We start from the raw sequence: 18,263 nt of genomic DNA, 5'->3' as shown, positions 1-18,263 counted from the left end.
CCAAATACCCTTTAAAACAGGAGTCCCCAACACCTGGTCCGTGGACCAGTACTAGGCCGTGGCATGCCAGCAACCGGTCCGCACAAATAACCAAAGACCCATCCGCGGAATGCAGGCAGCACACAAAACCACGTCCCCTCTGGTCTGCAAAAAAACCTCTCTCCACAGAACCGGTCCCTGGTGCCCAAACGGTTGGGAACCTCTGCTTTAGAAGGCAACAATTTCTTTGCTTTTTTAGCAGGGAGGGGGGGGGGTATCTCAATGTTTGTTACCTAGATATGGTAGTCCTATACTTAATTCTACCAACAAAGTATTTTAAAACTTTTTTTCTGAATCCATTTTCTTTCATATAATTTTCTTGTCTGAAAATATTTCATAAAATACAATCTATCCCCATGTAGTATTTTCATTATCATTTCACCTTAGTTCTGCTATTCATACCCTCCCCCACAACTGCCCAGCTGCTAGCTTCACACGATGTGACCTACATAACAAGAGATATTCTTGCTTCAAGATAGCAGTTACAACAGCTGGGCTGATGAGAACAGTAGTGGCATTTGAGCAATGCCTTCATTTTATTGGACCAAATTACACTATGCTCAATTGCTACAAAACTATTCAGTGTTTCCTCAGTTTGATGATCTCCTCTCCAAGTATGAGTATAAAATCTTCTGTAACAAACACACAATATTCATGTACTATACAGATAAATATATATAGATTAAACATTTTCAGAGGTATTAAAAACCAGAATTCATGTTAGTTCCCTACACAAAATTCCTGAATATTTTTCAGTTGGACTTGCTTCACTACAGAAAAAAAAATCTATGGTAAAAATTCATTGACATCCTGTATGAACTAAAAATTAAGCAGTATCAGCAAATAAAATGGCTTGCTTAATGTGTGTTTCATTGCAACTCAATATAGTCTTTAAATTATACTCAAATATTAAAAATGCAGTGGAAATCAATTACTGATTCATCTAGGAAAAACAAATGCATCTTTATAATTTAATTTTGGTTAACTAATATAATACAACCAGGCTCGTTAAAATACATAAAATTATTTCTCAGCTAATTATTTCTTGGATTTCCCTGCTCTCATGCCTAGAAAACTACAACTTGGATAATATACAATCTCGCATCACAAGAACCTAAAGAAATGGTTTTGCCAATGGGCATAGTGACAGTGAATGTGATGCAGCCAATATAATGGCTACATTGACTGTTTTGATGAATGGATTATTGGCTATGAGTTTTGTGCATTTATGATGTTTCCATGTGATTTTATATTGTTTTACCTTGTTTTTATATTTGTCTTGTTTGTAAGCTGCCCAAAGTCATATAGATGAGATGAGCAAGTGGCTATATAAATATGAATAAATGAATGAATAAATAAATAAAGATCTGCAACATTGATTATATTTAGAATAGGGAGGACTGGTAATCCTGAAAATCCTGTTAAGGAATAATTATGCTTCTAGTCCAATGTTTCTCTGAAATCCATCCAAAAGTTTATCAAAGATTACCTTTTACAATAAAATGCACATGATTTTTGCATTTTTAAAAAATAACAATTCAGAAATAATTGATTTGTTTGTGCTAATAAAAGCCAGTAAAATAGAAGTGTCTTGGTCACCTCCATAACAAAGTTGCCCTTGTAGAGAAATCCATTCTTATAAAATGGAGCAGCCTGTGCCTTTGCTATCAAACTATAACACAGAGACCATTTCAGAATAGTTCTAAAACAGTCCATAAGTGGCATGTTTTATTAATCATCTGCTTCATTAATGTTTATAATAAGCATTAAAGCAAAACATTACTCTGTTCTGACTATAATTTATAAAATAGCATATCAAGAAAAGTAACAACTGAGGGCAGAAGCAAGAACTGAATGGCATATGTCTCTCCTCATAGTAGCATCAACGTTTCTACTCTTATACCACAGAAACAGAATTGGGTTTCTTTGCAGAGCATCTGGACTACATGCTTTCCAATTCAAAAATAACAGGGCAATGAATAAACTGGAGAGGCGCAGTGGTTAAAACACTAGGCTTGACAGCTGGAAAGCCTGCAGCCCAGGTTCGAGACCTAAGCACCACACAACGGGATGAGCGCCCATCCTCATCCCAGTTCCTGCCAACCTAGCAGTTCTAAAGCATGCAAATGTGAGTAAATAGGTACCACTTCGATGGGAAGGTAACAATGCTCCATGACATCATGCTAGCCACATGACCGTGAAAATGTCTTTAGACCAGGGGTAGGCAACCCAAAACACTTAAAGAGCCACTTGGACCCGTTTCCCACCAAAAACAAAACACTGGGAGCCGCAAAACCATTTTGATATCTAAAATGAAGATAACACTGCATATATCCTTTTTACCTTTATTATAGGTGTGTGTGTGTTTGTGTGTGTATGTATGTGTGTGTGTATATATATATATATATATGTATATGTATATGTATTTATATATATATACACACATACATACACACACACACACACACACACACACAGGTAAAAAAAGGATATATGCAGTGTTATCTTCATTTTAGATGTCAAAAGGGTCTCTCTTTCTCTCTCTCTCCCTCTCTATCTGCCCTTGGTCTGCCACTCCTCTTCCCCCGCTCTCTTTCTTTCTCTCTCTCTCTCTCTTTCCTCTCTCTCTCTCTCTCTCTCTCTCTCTCTCTCTCCCTCCTCTCCTATCTGCTGCTCACCTGACAAGCTTCAGGCTGTTGTCCAACAAGATCAGGGGTAGGCAACCTCGTCTCTTTTATGACTCATGGACTTCAACTCCCAGAATTCCTGAGTCAGCCTAGCTGGGCTAGCTAGCTCTCTCCTGCCCTTCCTGCTTCCTGCAGAGACGCAGCAAAGGGGGGAGCTCCGCCCAGTAAGCTTTTCAGCTCCTTGGAGAATACTGTGAGTGCACTCTCTTTTTTTTATACACACACACACACACACACAAAAACACACACACACACAGAGAGAGAGAGAGAGAGAGAGAGAGAGAGAGAGAGAGAGAGAGAGAGAGAGACAGAGAGAGAGAGAAGCAGGGAAGTGCAATTCCTCTCTCTGTCTCTGTCTCTCTCTGCAAAGGCAGAGGAGGCTGGGAGCCGCAGGGGAAGGCTCAAAGAGCCACATGCGGCTCCGGAGCCGCAGGTTGCCCACCTGTGCTTTAGACAGTGCTGACTCAATGGCCTTGAAACGGAGACGAGCATCACCCTCTATAGTTGGCAATGACTAGCAGAGTAAAATCTGCAGGGATTCCTTTACCTTTTAATGGATAAATTACTGCACAATAAACTAACTACCAGATAAAATGCTAACCCTTCCTTCATTCATCATGTCATTACGTTTTCTATTTTTTCTTAATGTTTTTCCCACAAATTGAAGGATCTGTTGTGTGTTGATCCATTGCTTGCAACAGGAATTAACCAACCAGCTTCTTTACCAGAACTTGAGGGAGACTGGCCCAAAGTCATTCAGCCAGCTCTCAAGCAAGACTAGAACTCTGTTTCCTGGTTTATAGCCTACTGCCTTAACTGTTAGCTGAAACTGGTGCTTCATCATGTCACCATACTGTATGCAACAATCCAGAGAGAACTTCAAGTAGCCAAACTCATGTCAGATTGCATAATATGCCAGCACATAAGTTCTGACACCTAGCAGGCATAATAACTAATGAACGGTTTGAATATAATCTAGTGCCAAAATTGATGTGAACAGCTGCTGCTTCTCTCACAGCCCTACTGAATGGGTAGCTAACTCAGACTGAAAGATTGGTAAAACAGGGATAAGAAAGTTAGCTGAAAAGTACTATTTATGCATTTATACAGCATTGGCATATAAGGAAAAGTTCAATAAGATGCTCTACAATTTACATAATGTCACAGTAGAAGCCCTGAAGCTCCAGTCTTATGTTCTGTTGTACTCTTATGTATCTGCTTAGCCATAGCAAAAGTGCATTCTTATCTGTCAATTTTATCAACCACATGATTTGTTGAAAGGCACCAAAATATAAATCTTTGCACACAGGCCCACAAACAAATAAATTGTACTTTTAAAAAATGAATGCTAAACATGCTACCTAGATATCTGAATGAGTCCTAATTATCTTATTCCATATTCAACAAAAGCTTCTGAGAATTATTTCAGCTTATTAGTTTATCATTTCTCCATTTATTTTCCAGGCTCTACAGTGGCATTTCTTTTTTCAAATGATAAAATCCATATAATTATTATTTGTAGACAAGAGTCATTAATAAAATCTACCAAATCTTCATACTTACAGCAAACCTGAATTTCAGGAGACAAAAAGGATGACAATTTCCATTGTATACCATCAAGAGAGTCTGGTAGTCAATAGTATACTATGTTAAATACATTTCAGCATTTAAAGAAAAAATATTCTGTTTCTCCAGCACTGGAGATGGATAATCCACGCAGTGGGTTGAGACTGTATTCCTGGCCAATCAGATCAGTCAGCCAAAGTTGCCACGCCCCGTCTTGGACCATGATCCTTTAGTCTTGACTGATCTGGCCATGCAGAGACATCTACAACTTTTGGCTCCTGGGCAGGTATAGTTCCTTTCCATTAGGGGGGATTTTTTTCTAGTAGCTGAAATTGCTTAGTTTAAAAGTTAATTAGAGATAATTTAATTCAATTTAATTGACCACTCAAAAATTTCCTTGCTAAATTGTTAAACTCAGGAAGTCAGATTCCTACAGGGGAAACCACCCCCACTTAAAAGGGGGAAATCCCTAACTCCCCTCCCTAACCAACCCCAGCCACCTTCCAGCAGCCGGCAGCCGCCTTAAACAAACGGGGAGGCTCGGGCAACCCCTCGCGTTTAAAACAAAACAAAAAAAAAGACAGAAAGGCAAGCAGTTAGCGAGGGAAGCGGAGGACAAAGGGGACGCATACTGGGAGGGAGATTGATTAAGGGAAACAGCTGGCGTGCGAAGGAGCAGTCTTTTCACTCCAGGCTGCTCAGGATTTTTTAAACGAGGCGCCATTGTCTGCACAGCTGGAAGCACGCGCAGCTCTTTGTTACAACCGCACGTGGCATAGGCAGCCTTGTTAACACATGCGCAGTAGTTTCCTGGCAGCGGCGGCCATATTTTTTGTCCAAACAGGGGAGTTAAAGTTCCTTAAGAAAGCTAGGTTCAGCCGCTGGAGTGAATTAATAGGCAAGCAGTACTGGGGTACTAAAGCATCTATTATTCATTCAGAGACATTCAAATCAGACACATAGCTACTGGTTCCAGGACTTGGTGTCTTCTACCTAAAGTAAATAAGAACCTTTCATAACTAACTGTGTTTAGTTGCCTTTGGCTCCTTCCAGACTTCGGGTCCCCCATTAGTGGCCCGTACGCCTCTGGATTTAGTGGTGGGTCCCAGGCATCCCCAGTCGCGTGCCTGTCCTTACCCACCATAGTCAAGCCGGGTTCCAGGCATTCCCATTAGCGTGCCTGTTCTTATCCGTGCACAGTGACTAACTCTGACAATTTTGCAGAGTCTGCTCCTGAGTTCCAGACGCCCCCAGTAGTGCGCCTGTCCTTACTCAAAGTTGGAGCTCTCCTACTACCTGGGTCCCCCCTATCGCGGCCCAGCGTTAGTGGAGAATGGAGGAAGCAATCATTCCCTCCACTGGAGCCCCGCCTTCATCCTCTGGAGCACCTGCTTCAGAGGATTCGGAATCCTCTGCAGCCCCTAGAAAGGCTGCAAGGAAGTCATCAAAGAAGGCTGACAAACAGGCAATCAGAAGACACCAAGCCCTAGAAAAAGAGTTCGACAGAGCCCAGAAAAGGGCCAGAATTGAAAATAGGCAGAATGGGGGAATAGATCCTGATCTACCGCTGGGGGATCTGCTAGCTACCCTAATAGCACAGGCAGTGGACCGTGCATTTGAGGCCAGGGCTCAAACTTCAAAAGCCAAGTCTCTAGGACTTAGAACGAGGCATCGGGAGGAAACGGAGGACCATCAGGACCTCTCCTCCGTCTCAGACTCGTCGGTCTCTGAGGAAGCTTACCTGGACCAGCCAGGTACGTCACAAGGGATTCAAATGTCTGAGGAGGAGGAGGACACCTCACCTCAAGGGCCGTCCTTCAGCGGCCTGTTTAACCCTTCTCTTTTTGTTACTATTCTGCGCAAGGCTGAGGCCACAGCCCATCTGGGGCATGGGACACCAGCGGAGCCTGTCACAGTTGACACGGAGGCTGAGCCGACGTTCGCCGAAAAGGTAACCACTCAACACCGCATACCATGCCCGACCATGTTCCTAAACACAATAAGGAAACAGTGGGCAGCGCCAACCTCCCTACCGCTTCCTAGCAATGCGGAGAGGAAGCTATTTAACGTAGCAAGGGAGCTAGAGGGAACATTGGAGGTGCCGGTGGTGGACGAACCCATAGGTCCCCTGATATCGGACACGGCCATATCAGGAGATTTTGCTGAAGCTCTTAAAGCCGAGGACCGAAAGAGTGAGTCCAACTACAGGAGAACGCACCAGGCAATAGCTTGGGCTACCAGGGCGTCTACCTCCGCGTCCTTTTTCACCAGAGCCACACTTTGTTGGCTCCGTGAGCTACAGGGCCGGGTTCCCATGGAAGATATACGCACTCATCAGGAACTCAGCAAAATGGTAGCGGCCACGGAATATGCGTCGGACGCAACACTTTTAGCGACCAAGTTTTCAGCCAAGGCAATGGCGGCAAACAACACGAGCAGGCGCATCCTCTGGCTAAAGAACTGGCAGGCGGATACCAAATCCAAGTGGAAATTGGCTTCGGCTCCGTACCAAGGGGCAAAGCTGTTTGGTGAGGCACTAACGCCATACCTGACAGAGAACAAGGACAAGCGCAAGGTCCTTAAACACATGCTTAAAAGGCAGGACAAGAGACCCGGCTCCTGGGGAAGGAAACAATCCTTTCGTACGGAAGCCAGGGTCAACTACTTTCAAAATTCCCAACCCTTCCAAGCTAGACAGGATAGGGAAAGACAGGGGGACAGACAGAACACAAGACATAGGCAAACACAGGGAAGACGGCCCTTTCGGGGGAACAACCGCCCCTTCCGCCGTACCAGATGACTCCCGCCCAGACCTTCCCATAGGGGGCAGACTAGCAGGGTTTGCTCCCCAGTGGGAAGAGACCACCACGGACGTATGGGTCAGGAACACCATACGTCATGGTCTATCTCTAGAATTTCTCTCAAAGCCCCCGAACCGCTTCCGCCCGTGCCCCTGTCCCACAAACCCAACAAAGAGAAGGCTCATGAACGAGGCCGTTCAGCACCTTCTAAACATACGGGCCGTAGAGCCGGTGCCTATGAACCAGAGAGACCAGGGGTTTTATTCTATCCTCTTCGTGGTCCCAAAACCCTCGGGGGGTTGGAGAGCCGTTTTGGATTTGAAAAGGCTAAATTTCTACATAAAATACCGCAAATTCAAAATGCAGACACTACGCTCCATCCTTGGAAGCGTAAGGAAAGGGGATTTTCTGGCATCGATCGACCTCACGGAGGCATACTTGCACATCCCTATCTCTCTGGCTCACCGCCGCTTTCTACGGTTTGCCTACAGGGGGCACCATTTTCAATACAGGGCACTTCCATTCGGCCTGTCATCAGCGCCCAGGGTGTTCACCAAGATTCTGGCGGTTCTGGCAGCACAACTAAGAAACGTACCAGTCAGAGTCCAGTGCTACCTGGACGATATTCTAATCCAGTCATCGTCCGCCCAGCAGTCTCGGGCGGACCTAAAGTTAGTGATAAAAATGCTGCAGGACCACGGCTTCTCGGTGAACTTTCCAAAGAGCCATCTAACCCCAACTACGAGAATACTCCACCTGGGAGCGGTCATAGACACAAAGGAATGCAAGGTGTACCTATCACAGGAACGCCTCAGCAGCATAAAGAAAGCCGTAAAACAGGTAAGCCGCGGGCAGTCAGTGACGCTGGTCTGCCTCTCCCAGCTGCTAGGGAAGATGATATCGACCATAGCAATAGTTCCTTGGGCAAGGCTGCACTCAAGAGAACTGCAATGGTTCATGCTCCCGTTTCAGAGACAACAAATCAGTGCATCCCGGAAGAGGGTAGACATACCTCTGAGAGTACGACACTCCCTCAGGTGGTGGCTATCTCCAGCTCTCCTCAGGGGGTCCCCCTTCAGGGAACCAGACAGAGTAGTAGTCACAACAGATGCGAGCTTATTCGGCTGGGGAGGCCACTTGGGGACCAAGTGGACACAGGGCCGCTGGTCAGCGGTGGATCTCCGACACAACATAAACTGGCTCGAGCTGCGGGCTATTCACCTAGCGTTAAGGCATTTTCACAGCAGCATAAAAGGCAGGCACGTACTGGTCCTGACGGACAACGTGACAGCCAAGGCCCACATAAACCGTCAGGGGGGCACACACTCTCGCTCGCTCTCGGCCGAGGCCCTCCTACTGGGGGCCTGGGCGGAACAAAATCTGGCCTCCATAAAGGCCGACCACATATCGGGGGAGGCAAACATCCAAGCAGATCTGTTGAGCAGATCAACAATAGATCACTCGGAGTGGCAACTACACCCGAGGATCTTCAGGGAGGTCTGTCACCGCTTCGGGCTTCCCCAGGTGGACCTTTTTGCCTCTCCTTCCAATGCCCACCTAACTCGCTTCTTCTCCCGATTCCCATCCAAGGGAGCAGAGCAGACGGACGCGTTACGGAGCCCATGGCCAAGGGGGCTCCTGTACGTGTTTCCACCCTTACCTCTCCTTCCGGCGGTAGTACGCAAGATTCTGCGGGAAAGGGCCGAGGTAATCCTTGTGGCCCCTTATTGGCCAAGGAGACCTTGGTTCGCAGACTTGAGGAGTCTCTCCCGCACGAATCCATGGCGGATTCCTCCGGAGAGGATCTCCCTCAAGCAGGGGGAGATCTCCCACCCAGAGCCACAATGGCTACAACTAGCCGTCTGGCTCTTGAACGGTCAATTTTAGCCAAGGGGGCTTGCTCACAGGGTGTAATTAGGGTCATACAGGCATCAAGGCGCCCCTCCACGAACCGTATCTACGAGGCCACGTGGAGAAGCTTCCAATCATGGTGCTCTAAACAGGAATTGTTACTCGAAGGGATCACAATTCCCAAGATCCTAGAATTTTTACTAGATGGCCTAGAGAGGGACCTCTCGCCAAACACACTGCGCAGGCAAATCGCCGCCCTCTCAACTATACTTTCTGCCAGCCCCGGTGAATCCTTGGGCAAGCATCCCTTAATACGATCCTTCCTCAAGGGGGCTGCAAACATCAGACCGCCAACCGTGCACAGGTATCCATCGTGGGAACTACCACGAGTATTACAAGCTCTTACCAGAGCGCCCTTCGAACCACTCAAAACATGTGACATTCGCTATCTGACCCATAAGGTAGCATTCTTGGTAGCCATCACGTCAGCTCGGCGGATATCCGAGTTAGCTTCTCTCTCAATGAGGAAGGACCTGTGCCATTTTCACAGGGACAAGGTAGTCCTAAGAATAGACCCTTCATTCATTCCAAAGGTCAACTCCCTTTTTCACAGATCACAGGAAATAGTCCTACCAGACTTCTGTCCAAACCCAGCTCATCCCCTGGAACAACAATGGCACACCTTGGACGTACGCAGGGCACTAAGACATTACATTTCACGCACAGCGGAATTCCGACGCTCGGAAGCGCTTTTCATATCCTTCCACCCTGCTACTAGGGGCCGGAAGGTCTCGTCCTCTACCATCGGTAGGTGGATTAGGGCATGCATCACGGGGGCATACCAGGCGGAGTCCTTGCAAGTCCCCAAGCATATCACAGCCCATTCCACAAGGAGTGCTGCCACCTCAGCAGCATGGGCCATGCAGGCTTCTATTGAAGAGGTATGCAGGGCAGCCACTTGGGCCTCGCCCTCTCCATTCATTCGTCATTACAAAATCGACAGGTACTCCTCTGCAGAGGCCTCCTTCGGTAGGAGGGTTCTCCAGCAGGTGCTAGACCAAAGTTGCACACGGGACCAGTCTATTCCCCAACCCAAGGGACAATAGGCTTTGGTATGTCCCACTGCGTGGATTATCCATCTCCAGTGCTGGAGAAGGGGCGTTGACTTACCTGAACGCCTTTTCTCAGCACGGAGATGGATAATCCACACCCACCCTTATAGACTAGAATAATAGGGTATATTTAGTGGAGCCAAAACGTCTTACTGTCAGTCAATGGCTGCGCTCGAGTCAAGACTAAAGGATCATGGTCCAAGACGGGGCGTGGCAACTTTGGCTGACTGATCTGATTGGCCAGGAATACAGTCTCAACCCACTGCGTGGATTATCCATCTCCGTGCTGAGAAAAGGCGTTCAGGTAAGTCAACGCCCCTTCTCTTTCCCCCTAGTACAGGTAGTCCTCAACTTACAACTATGCATTTAGTGACTGTTCAAAGTTATAATGGCACTGGCAAACAAGTGACTTATAATTGGTCCTCACACTTGCAACCGTTGCAACATCATCACAGCACATGATCAAATATTGGATATTTGACAACTGGCATGTATTTATGATGGTTGCAGCATCCCAAGGTCATGTGATTTTGCCATTTATGACTTTCCCAGCTGGCTTCCTACAAGCAAAGTTTATGCTGGAAGCTGGCTTTGCTGAACAAATGAGTGATTCATTTAGCAACTGTGGTGATTTGCTTAACAATTGTGGCAAAAAGGTCATAAAATTGGGCATGACTCGCTTGGCAACCACTTTGCTTAGCAATGGAAATTCGGGTCCCAATTGTGGATGTAAGTCAAGAATACCTATATCCTGGATGACAAGTTTAAAAAGACAAGAAGGATACCTCCATTTCTCAACAATGGGAAATTAATAAAATTCAAGAAACCATTAAACCCTAAGTCCCCTCACTGACTGTAAAATAGTTACAGAATATGGGAACCTCTAATTACTACACAAATTCCATTCAAATCATTTCAAAAATACAGGAGGCCTTCTCTCTCTCAGAAGCAATTGCTAGTTCTATATCATTAGGTTTATTGGGGCAATAATCGGGTCATGAATTTTCAAACAGCACCGAGTTCAGAAATGATGAAAGCAATTTCATTCACAAAGTATTTTATAAGAAGCTTCCGTGTTCCCAAGTGCAAGACATTGAGAAACACTGAACTGCAGACTCCACATTTTTGACAAATTTTCCAGCAATACCACATCATTTTCCATGTTACAAATACTCCCAATAATGTCAGCTCTATTACACATTTTTGTGTCTTCAGCAAGAAAATCTTACCTAGCTATCTTTCTGTCATATCATCATTGCCGTACCAGTCATCATTGTGACTGGTCTCCTGTTTAGAGAGTGCCCTGTTAACAAGCACACACTGGGATCTATCCCTGAGCCAACTTCCTATGCAATGAACCACCATATAAGAAAGTAAAGTTGTACTGAAACACTATATTAGAGACAATGGAAGAAAACAGTAGATGAGCTTTGAATCTGATGCAGATGTATTCTTTTCAGACTATTTGTTCCCACAGAAAAATCTTGCATATCAGCAAGATTTCAAATTCTATTATGCACAGATTGGTTTATACTTAAATCTTGGCTGATTTCCAACAAGCCCAACAAGAAACAGAACTCCACTACTCTTGCAGATGCATTATGATCCATCTATTCTCCTGAAGAATATATTCTGCAAATGATCACCTAGATTAGTGGTTCTCAACCTGTGGGTCAGGACCCCATCTGGGGTCGAACTACCATTTCATGGGGGTCGCCAAACAAGGCTGTCCGCCATTTTTCCCCCCTTTTCTTTGGCCATGCCCCTGGCACCCGGTGATGTATAAGTGGTTGGGGGTCACCACAACATGGGGAACTGTATTATGGGGTCGCGGCATTAGAAAGGTTGAGAACCACTGACCTAGATTGCTAAAGAAGACAGCTTTGATGCCACAGAGAATTAAAGTAAACACCTTTTTCCCATTTAATTTTGTAGCATGCTGCGTTAAAACAAAAAATTGACACTTAAAACAATCACTTTCCAAAACTGATTCAATATGCAATGACTAACTGTGGAATAATTATTTTGAGGGAACAGTGAATAATACATATTAGTATTTTTAAAACTTAAGCTTTCAGAGTTGAATGACAAAGAATATGAATATAACAAGGATATTTAAGAACTTTATCTGCAAACCACAATGTCTATGGGAATATTGTAAGCATTTTAACTTATATATAAACTTTACCACTCCTTGAACTTTCAATCTTGTTTCTTTATCTTCCAATACAACTTTGGACAAAATTCAAGCTTAAAGAAACAAGGGATGGTATTACAAAGTCTTAAACAACAAAAGGCAGCACAAAAACCAAAGTCAAAACTAACTTCCTGTTATATTTATATTCTGCATTATCTTCAAAGAGTCTGGAGGTTTACAAATAAGTTCCAGCTGATCTCTAATTGCTTTTTGTTTCTTCAAATTATTATGTACCTTATTACAGTTTTAAATTACTGCTTCTGGTGCTAGTTCTTACCTCTTTCAATATATTGTTTAGTTTTCCTTACATGTTTGTACACATCTAGAGTACAAAATGAAAATCCTACTCCCATGGAATTATAGCTTTCATTTTCAAATTTTAGCTTGAATGTAGCAGTGAATTTTATCAGCAGACAAAACATATTTTTAAAAAGAATTTATTACTTACGCTCCTGAACATTTAAGATAGCTCTTCAAAAAAATGTCTTAACTCATCTTAAGAAAGGAGGAACACTAAGCAAGATAGCAAGTTGCTTACAAAAACTTCATACCCAGCCATAACACTGGGTATGAAAAATGAATAATATTTTTCAAGACAATGAAAATGAGTTCTCAATCTTCTTGAGTCTGTAAGCACATTCACAATTTTACCATTATATTGCTTGCTGTAGTGATTATAGTGCAGTACAATCTAAACTCAACAGAAAACAAAGAATCCTCTTGACTCAGCCTCTTTAAACCATTCAAGTGAATTCAATTTTATTAGTCCAATATGTTTATATTGCTGGAGTTTTAACTTTCTTTCTTTCTTTGGCTACAATCATTATTTTATTTTCTAAGGATCCTCTTAAGTTATACCCCAGAAATATTCTTCAAAATAAAGATTATGCTTGACTGATGTTTTGCATCATACTATTTTATAGTTTACACACACACATATACACACGTACACACACATGCACCTACCCGAATGTGGGATCTTAGAAATAAAATAGGATATTTTCAGGAATATTTCCAGGAATACTCAAGGAAATTTTTAATTGCATTTATCCACTTTTCTTTTTCTTATTATCCTCAGTCTTGCCACACATAAATGCTTATCTAGCCATCAATTCACACATGACAGGCCCAAAGAGTGTGAGTTTCAGCTTTTTGATAATTGCCTCAAATACTGTCTTTACTGGTTCAGGACAATTGATTGTTTTTGTACTTCATAGTACTCTTAGACAACTCTGAATTATGGGTCCATACTATCTTTTTCTCTCATTCTTTCTCATTTTCCACCTTTCACAGGAAAAACTACTACTTTACTGATTCTGATTTTTATCATACCTTTCTTTATCCTTTATGATCCTAAGCTTGTCACTGCCTTCCTCTAAGATTAATCTTCCAGTGTCTGCTATATATTGCAGAATTCAAGAAAACAAAACACTTTGCCACATTTGTCATCAACTATAAATCCACTAAAATATTAAGATTTTTTATTTTCCATTTTACTTGCATAATATGGTCCTGTAAATCTTCTTTATTTTGGAATAGAAATGTGGCATTTTTTTCATATTTCAATTTTTTAGTATTTCAGTTTCCAATTTTTATTTTTACTGTCATCTCTTCCAATCTTGCCATTTTGCCATAATATAATCACTCTGAAAGTTAAAAAAAGATGTATTCTTCTCTCACACTCTTTCCTAGTTTGAATTGTTCTCCAAACTATGTTCTTATAGCCCTATCATGTTCATTTGTATAAGTTTCTCAAATAATAAAGTTACTCTGGCACTCTCATTAACTTTAATGCATGCCACGTGCTGAGATCACCTACACATAAAGGTCACTGTCAAGAAAGCAAAGGTGCACGCACCTCTTCTCTTGCTCTATTACCCAACTTATTTTCCCATCTGATCTGTTTCTGTGCCCCACTGATTTTGCAATCTTGATTCTTAAAGGTTGAACTTTTCACTTTCCTTTAACTTCATTTGTCTCTATTATGTGAACAGTCCTATTTCATCTATAAATCTTCTAGAGATTTATTTTCCTAAAAGACTTATCTCATTTTTATTTTCTTGTTATTTTCCTGAACCTATTGATGCTCTTAAGTGAAGTATCTTTCTTTGTCTGTATTTAGCCATCATACATCCTACTTGTTGCCCAAGACTTTCATCTTCCATCATATCTCACTATCATAATAGCTTATCCTGAAACCCACTTGCATCTCCTCCTGTTTGACATTTTGAGATATGTTTTGGCTTTGATATTAACAATGTCTCATTCCATTCAGTAGCTATTCAGGCTTTTTTCTCATAAATTTATCAAATTTGTTCTTTGCACTTATCTTATATTCTGAATGTGAGTTCTTTCAAGTAGATACTGTTTAAACATCTCCACTTTTCATAATTTCAATCTGTATATTTGATACTGGTATCAAATATATTGGAATTCTGGCTGACTAGATGCCTTTCTGTTTACTATTATGTAGCTTACAGTATTTTGATTCTGACATCACTCATCCAATAATGTGTGGAGTCTTATTTATGTTACCTGAACTTTGCAAAACTATTAACCTCTATCAAATCAATTTTTATTGTAGATTTGGGAAGTGGAGGTGGATGGGTAATGCCATGACATTCTAGTTCCAACTTTATGTATTCCTGTAAAGGAAGAAACTTTTCTTTCAATACTAACACCATCAGTGGTCAAACCTTCTTGAGCTTATGTTCTGGGCACATCATCACTGCCCTCTAGATTTGTAAAAATTAAATCCTTTTTTCCAGTAACCAGAGGAATATCTCCTGATGGGGGTCCCAACACTGGAGACCCAGACTTATATAAACATTACTGTTATGCATATACAGTTTTCTTGGCAGCATTATAGGAGTTTATAATAAGTTATATTTAGATTATCTATAATCTGTGGGAAAGCTGTCTAGCAACACAGTTTAAGAATTCACTCCCAGGCTGCTTACACCAAATGCTCTCAACCATAAAACACTATACTTTGGCCTCTTCAAACCTGAATCTTCTCTTGTTTCCTGCCCAGCAAAGGCATTCTAATAGCCACATTGTTTCACTTGGAAAATTCAGATATCACTTTCTCTTCAAGAATGAAGAGGGGTTGAAAAGCAGTCACTGTTTCCAAAGACCATAGCAACTGACAATAACAAGTCAATTTAGTCACTTGCAGAGTATGGCCAAAACTTTAGATATACTTCTGTACTGTTGAATTCAGCAGTTTATTTCTGAATAAATTTAAGATTGCACTGAATTAACCAATGACGGGCATGCTTTTTGACGTATCAGAAGACTGCCCAGTATTTGAAATTCTGTGGAAATGATCCATTGATAAGCTATGATAGCAGCATAGGCCTCTTTAATACCTAACATGCCATTTTAAAGCATGTTTAATATAGGCACAAAAATATGGTTATTTATTTTATTTGGGGCAGGGGGAAGACCTGTAGAGTAAAAACAAACTCTTCCCTGGTTTGCAGAAACTGGCACTCTTGCCAAGTCACCAAAAATAATGGGGTAGTCTACATTACTATTACTAGCATTATGCCAATCTCAAACTAACACTTAATCTCATTTTATAAAGAACTATCACCTCTTCTGGAATGTTGTCCATGGGGTCGCGACGGGTCGGACACGACTTCGCAATTAACAACAACAACAACAACAAATCACCTCTTCTATACATTCATGAATCCATTAGGTAAACAGCTAGCTTCCATGGTGCATATCTAACTAAATGTGGGAGATGCATGTTAGCAAGATATTATTATTGCCTGTAAAAATGCTGTAACTGAGCATTTTTACTCAGGTAAATAAAAGTAAGAACAAATTTTGTAGATGATAGTTAAATTATTATTTTTCCCTGAAGCTAATTATTTACATTCATTTTCATTTATCTCATCTTATTCCTGTTTCCTACAGGCCCACCTTCCTCCTGGACTGAGGATGAAATCTAACAGAGCCCCAAAGTAGCTATTGATTCTTTCTCCTGCTGCATAGTTGTCTTTTGTGTTTTCAGAGATCAGACAAAATAAAGCTTAAAGACATATCAATGTCATTCTTAGGAATTAAATACAAATTCTACAAGACTGTTATCTCTAGGTTAGGATTTATTGTTTAATCATTGTAAGAAACTTTTATACTTTGTTTTATTGCAAGTCTTGTGCGTTTATATAAAAAGAAAAGCAGGGCATAAATTTAAAAATAGATATGAATATCTGCCTTAAAAGCAGACAAGTCGAGACATGTACTTGTAATCTCTCTTACTCCCTTTGTAGACATAACATTTGTTGTTTCACAGCATTTTATTTCTGCCGGTTGTGGCATACCATCACACCCACCCTCCCAGGGACCATTAGAATTAGAAAGAAAAGGTAGCCCAGCAGTGAAAGAATTTCGCCCAAAAACAAAAAAGAGGAAAAGAAGAGATTTCTCTATCCGATTTTAACTTCCCTACGATAGCTTCAGAACGAGAACGAGAAGTGCCCAGAGTTAGCGCCTCGTGGTCAGCTCGCGGGGCTGCAGAACTTGGGACTTACAACTCCGGGATACAAAAGATAAGCACTCTGCCCCATCCGGGAGGCTCAGCCCCAAATCAGTTCGCCCACCTGAAGTGCACGATTGCAACCATTTCTCTCTCACCTTTACAAACAGGAGAACTAGGACTCTTGCTCTCCGGAGAGGCCCCGTTTTGCTCCGGCGAATGCCGTCGCTGGCGATGCCGGATTTTTCCTCCTGATCCGGCGACGGCGGCACAGGCGCTGCCTTCAGGCACCGGCGGCGAAACCGGGGACGAGCAAGGCGAAGGCGTCGAACCGGGTAGGGGCGGCGCCGGCAGGCGAGGGGGGCTACTACGCGCCCCTCCCCCGCCCGTGGGGCTGCCGCGCGCGGAGCCCGAGGAAGAGGACAAGGAGGGTGTCCCCGTGGCGGAGCCGCCCGCCCCAAGAAGCGTCTGCGTACCCACGGCCGGGCTGCTGCTGCTGCTGCTAAGATTGGTGTTGCCCCCGCGGGCGCCAGCGTTGTTGCCGCTACCAAGCGTCGGTCGCGTGGGGCTGGCGGCACGCGCGGAAGGCAAAGGAGGCGGCGGCGGCGGCGGTTGGAGTGGGGCGTTTGCTGCTGCTACCGCCGCCGCCGCCGCCCCTCGTGGAATGCTGCCGCCGCCGCTCCTCGTGGGGCTGCCGTGCTGCTTAAGCTGGAAAGGCACTGTGGCCCGCATGGGCTGTAGGCGGCTGTTGGTGCCGGCTGCCCCGCCTGCCGTCGCCACCACGGTCGCCGCCGTAGTAGTCGCCGCCACGGCCGCGGCTCCCCCTCCCCCCGAGGAGGTGGCTGAGGTCGGGGAGCCGCTGAGCCTCACGCGCGGCTGGGAAGACATGCTGGTCTTTTCCGGGCGCCCGCCCGAAGCTGGATCAGTAGTAATAGCGAGGAAGCAAACAAAACCCCCACCTTCCTCCCCGTCCCTCCCCCACACCAGCACTGAATCCTCGCACACGGGGAGACACTCGTGAGGCTTCTCCGGCTGCCTCATCAACAATAGTAATCTCACCAGCCTCTCCCATTGGAGGCGCATCGACTCCGTTCCTGCCGCTACAGCGTCCTGATTGGCTGAGGGGCGTGGTCTAAGGGCGTGGGGGTGTGAGGCTTAAAGGGACAGGGCCCGATCTGGGCTACGTAAGAGGAAGGTGCGTGAGTCGTATGACAGGGCGCTGTCTACGCCTGTGTGCCTACTACTCGATTGAGGGAGGGATCTGCTAATGCCATTGATGCAGCGCACTCGTAGTCTTACCTTTCGTCTAGGAAATGCTGAATGCTTGCTTACGTTTCTATCCTGGACTCAGTATCGCAGCTTTGAAGTTAAATATATGAACAAGCAGTTTCTCCTTTTGGCCACGTAAAGCCAAATAGAGGCCTACTCACTATGTCTTCAGCATGTGCCAGTCCACCCTGCAGAAATTGCAGAGAATGTGTTGCTTCCTGTCCCACAGTCCGCCAGCCCATCCACTACTGA

At 43.8% G+C, this 18,263-nt stretch overlaps 1 protein-coding gene across 2 annotated transcripts in view; it reads right to left on the bottom strand.

Moving 5' to 3' along the window:
- Positions 1–17,730, bottom strand: part of FAM117B (family with sequence similarity 117 member B) — a 46,063-nt gene extending 28,333 nt beyond the window's left edge. The window contains exon 1 of one of the 2 annotated variants that reach the window (XM_039354651.1): positions 16,901–17,730. In XM_039354651.1, coding sequence (XP_039210585.1) covers positions 16,901–17,630 — 730 coding nt within the window. In that variant the 5' untranslated portion in view covers positions 17,631–17,730. The remainder of the gene's footprint in view (positions 1–16,900) is intronic. The other variant, XM_039354660.1, reaches the window with a different exon arrangement.
- Between the last annotated feature and the right edge of the window lie 533 nt (positions 17,731–18,263).

Source organism: Crotalus tigris, unplaced genomic scaffold (genome assembly GCF_016545835.1).
Source record: "Crotalus tigris isolate CLP2741 ecotype Arizona unplaced genomic scaffold, ASM1654583v1 scf7180000017568.13789103, whole genome shotgun sequence".
NCBI lineage: Eukaryota > Metazoa > Chordata > Lepidosauria > Squamata > Viperidae > Crotalus > Crotalus tigris.
The sequence above is the reverse complement of the archived record's forward strand: the minus strand, read 5'-3'. Positions and strand labels throughout refer to the sequence as shown.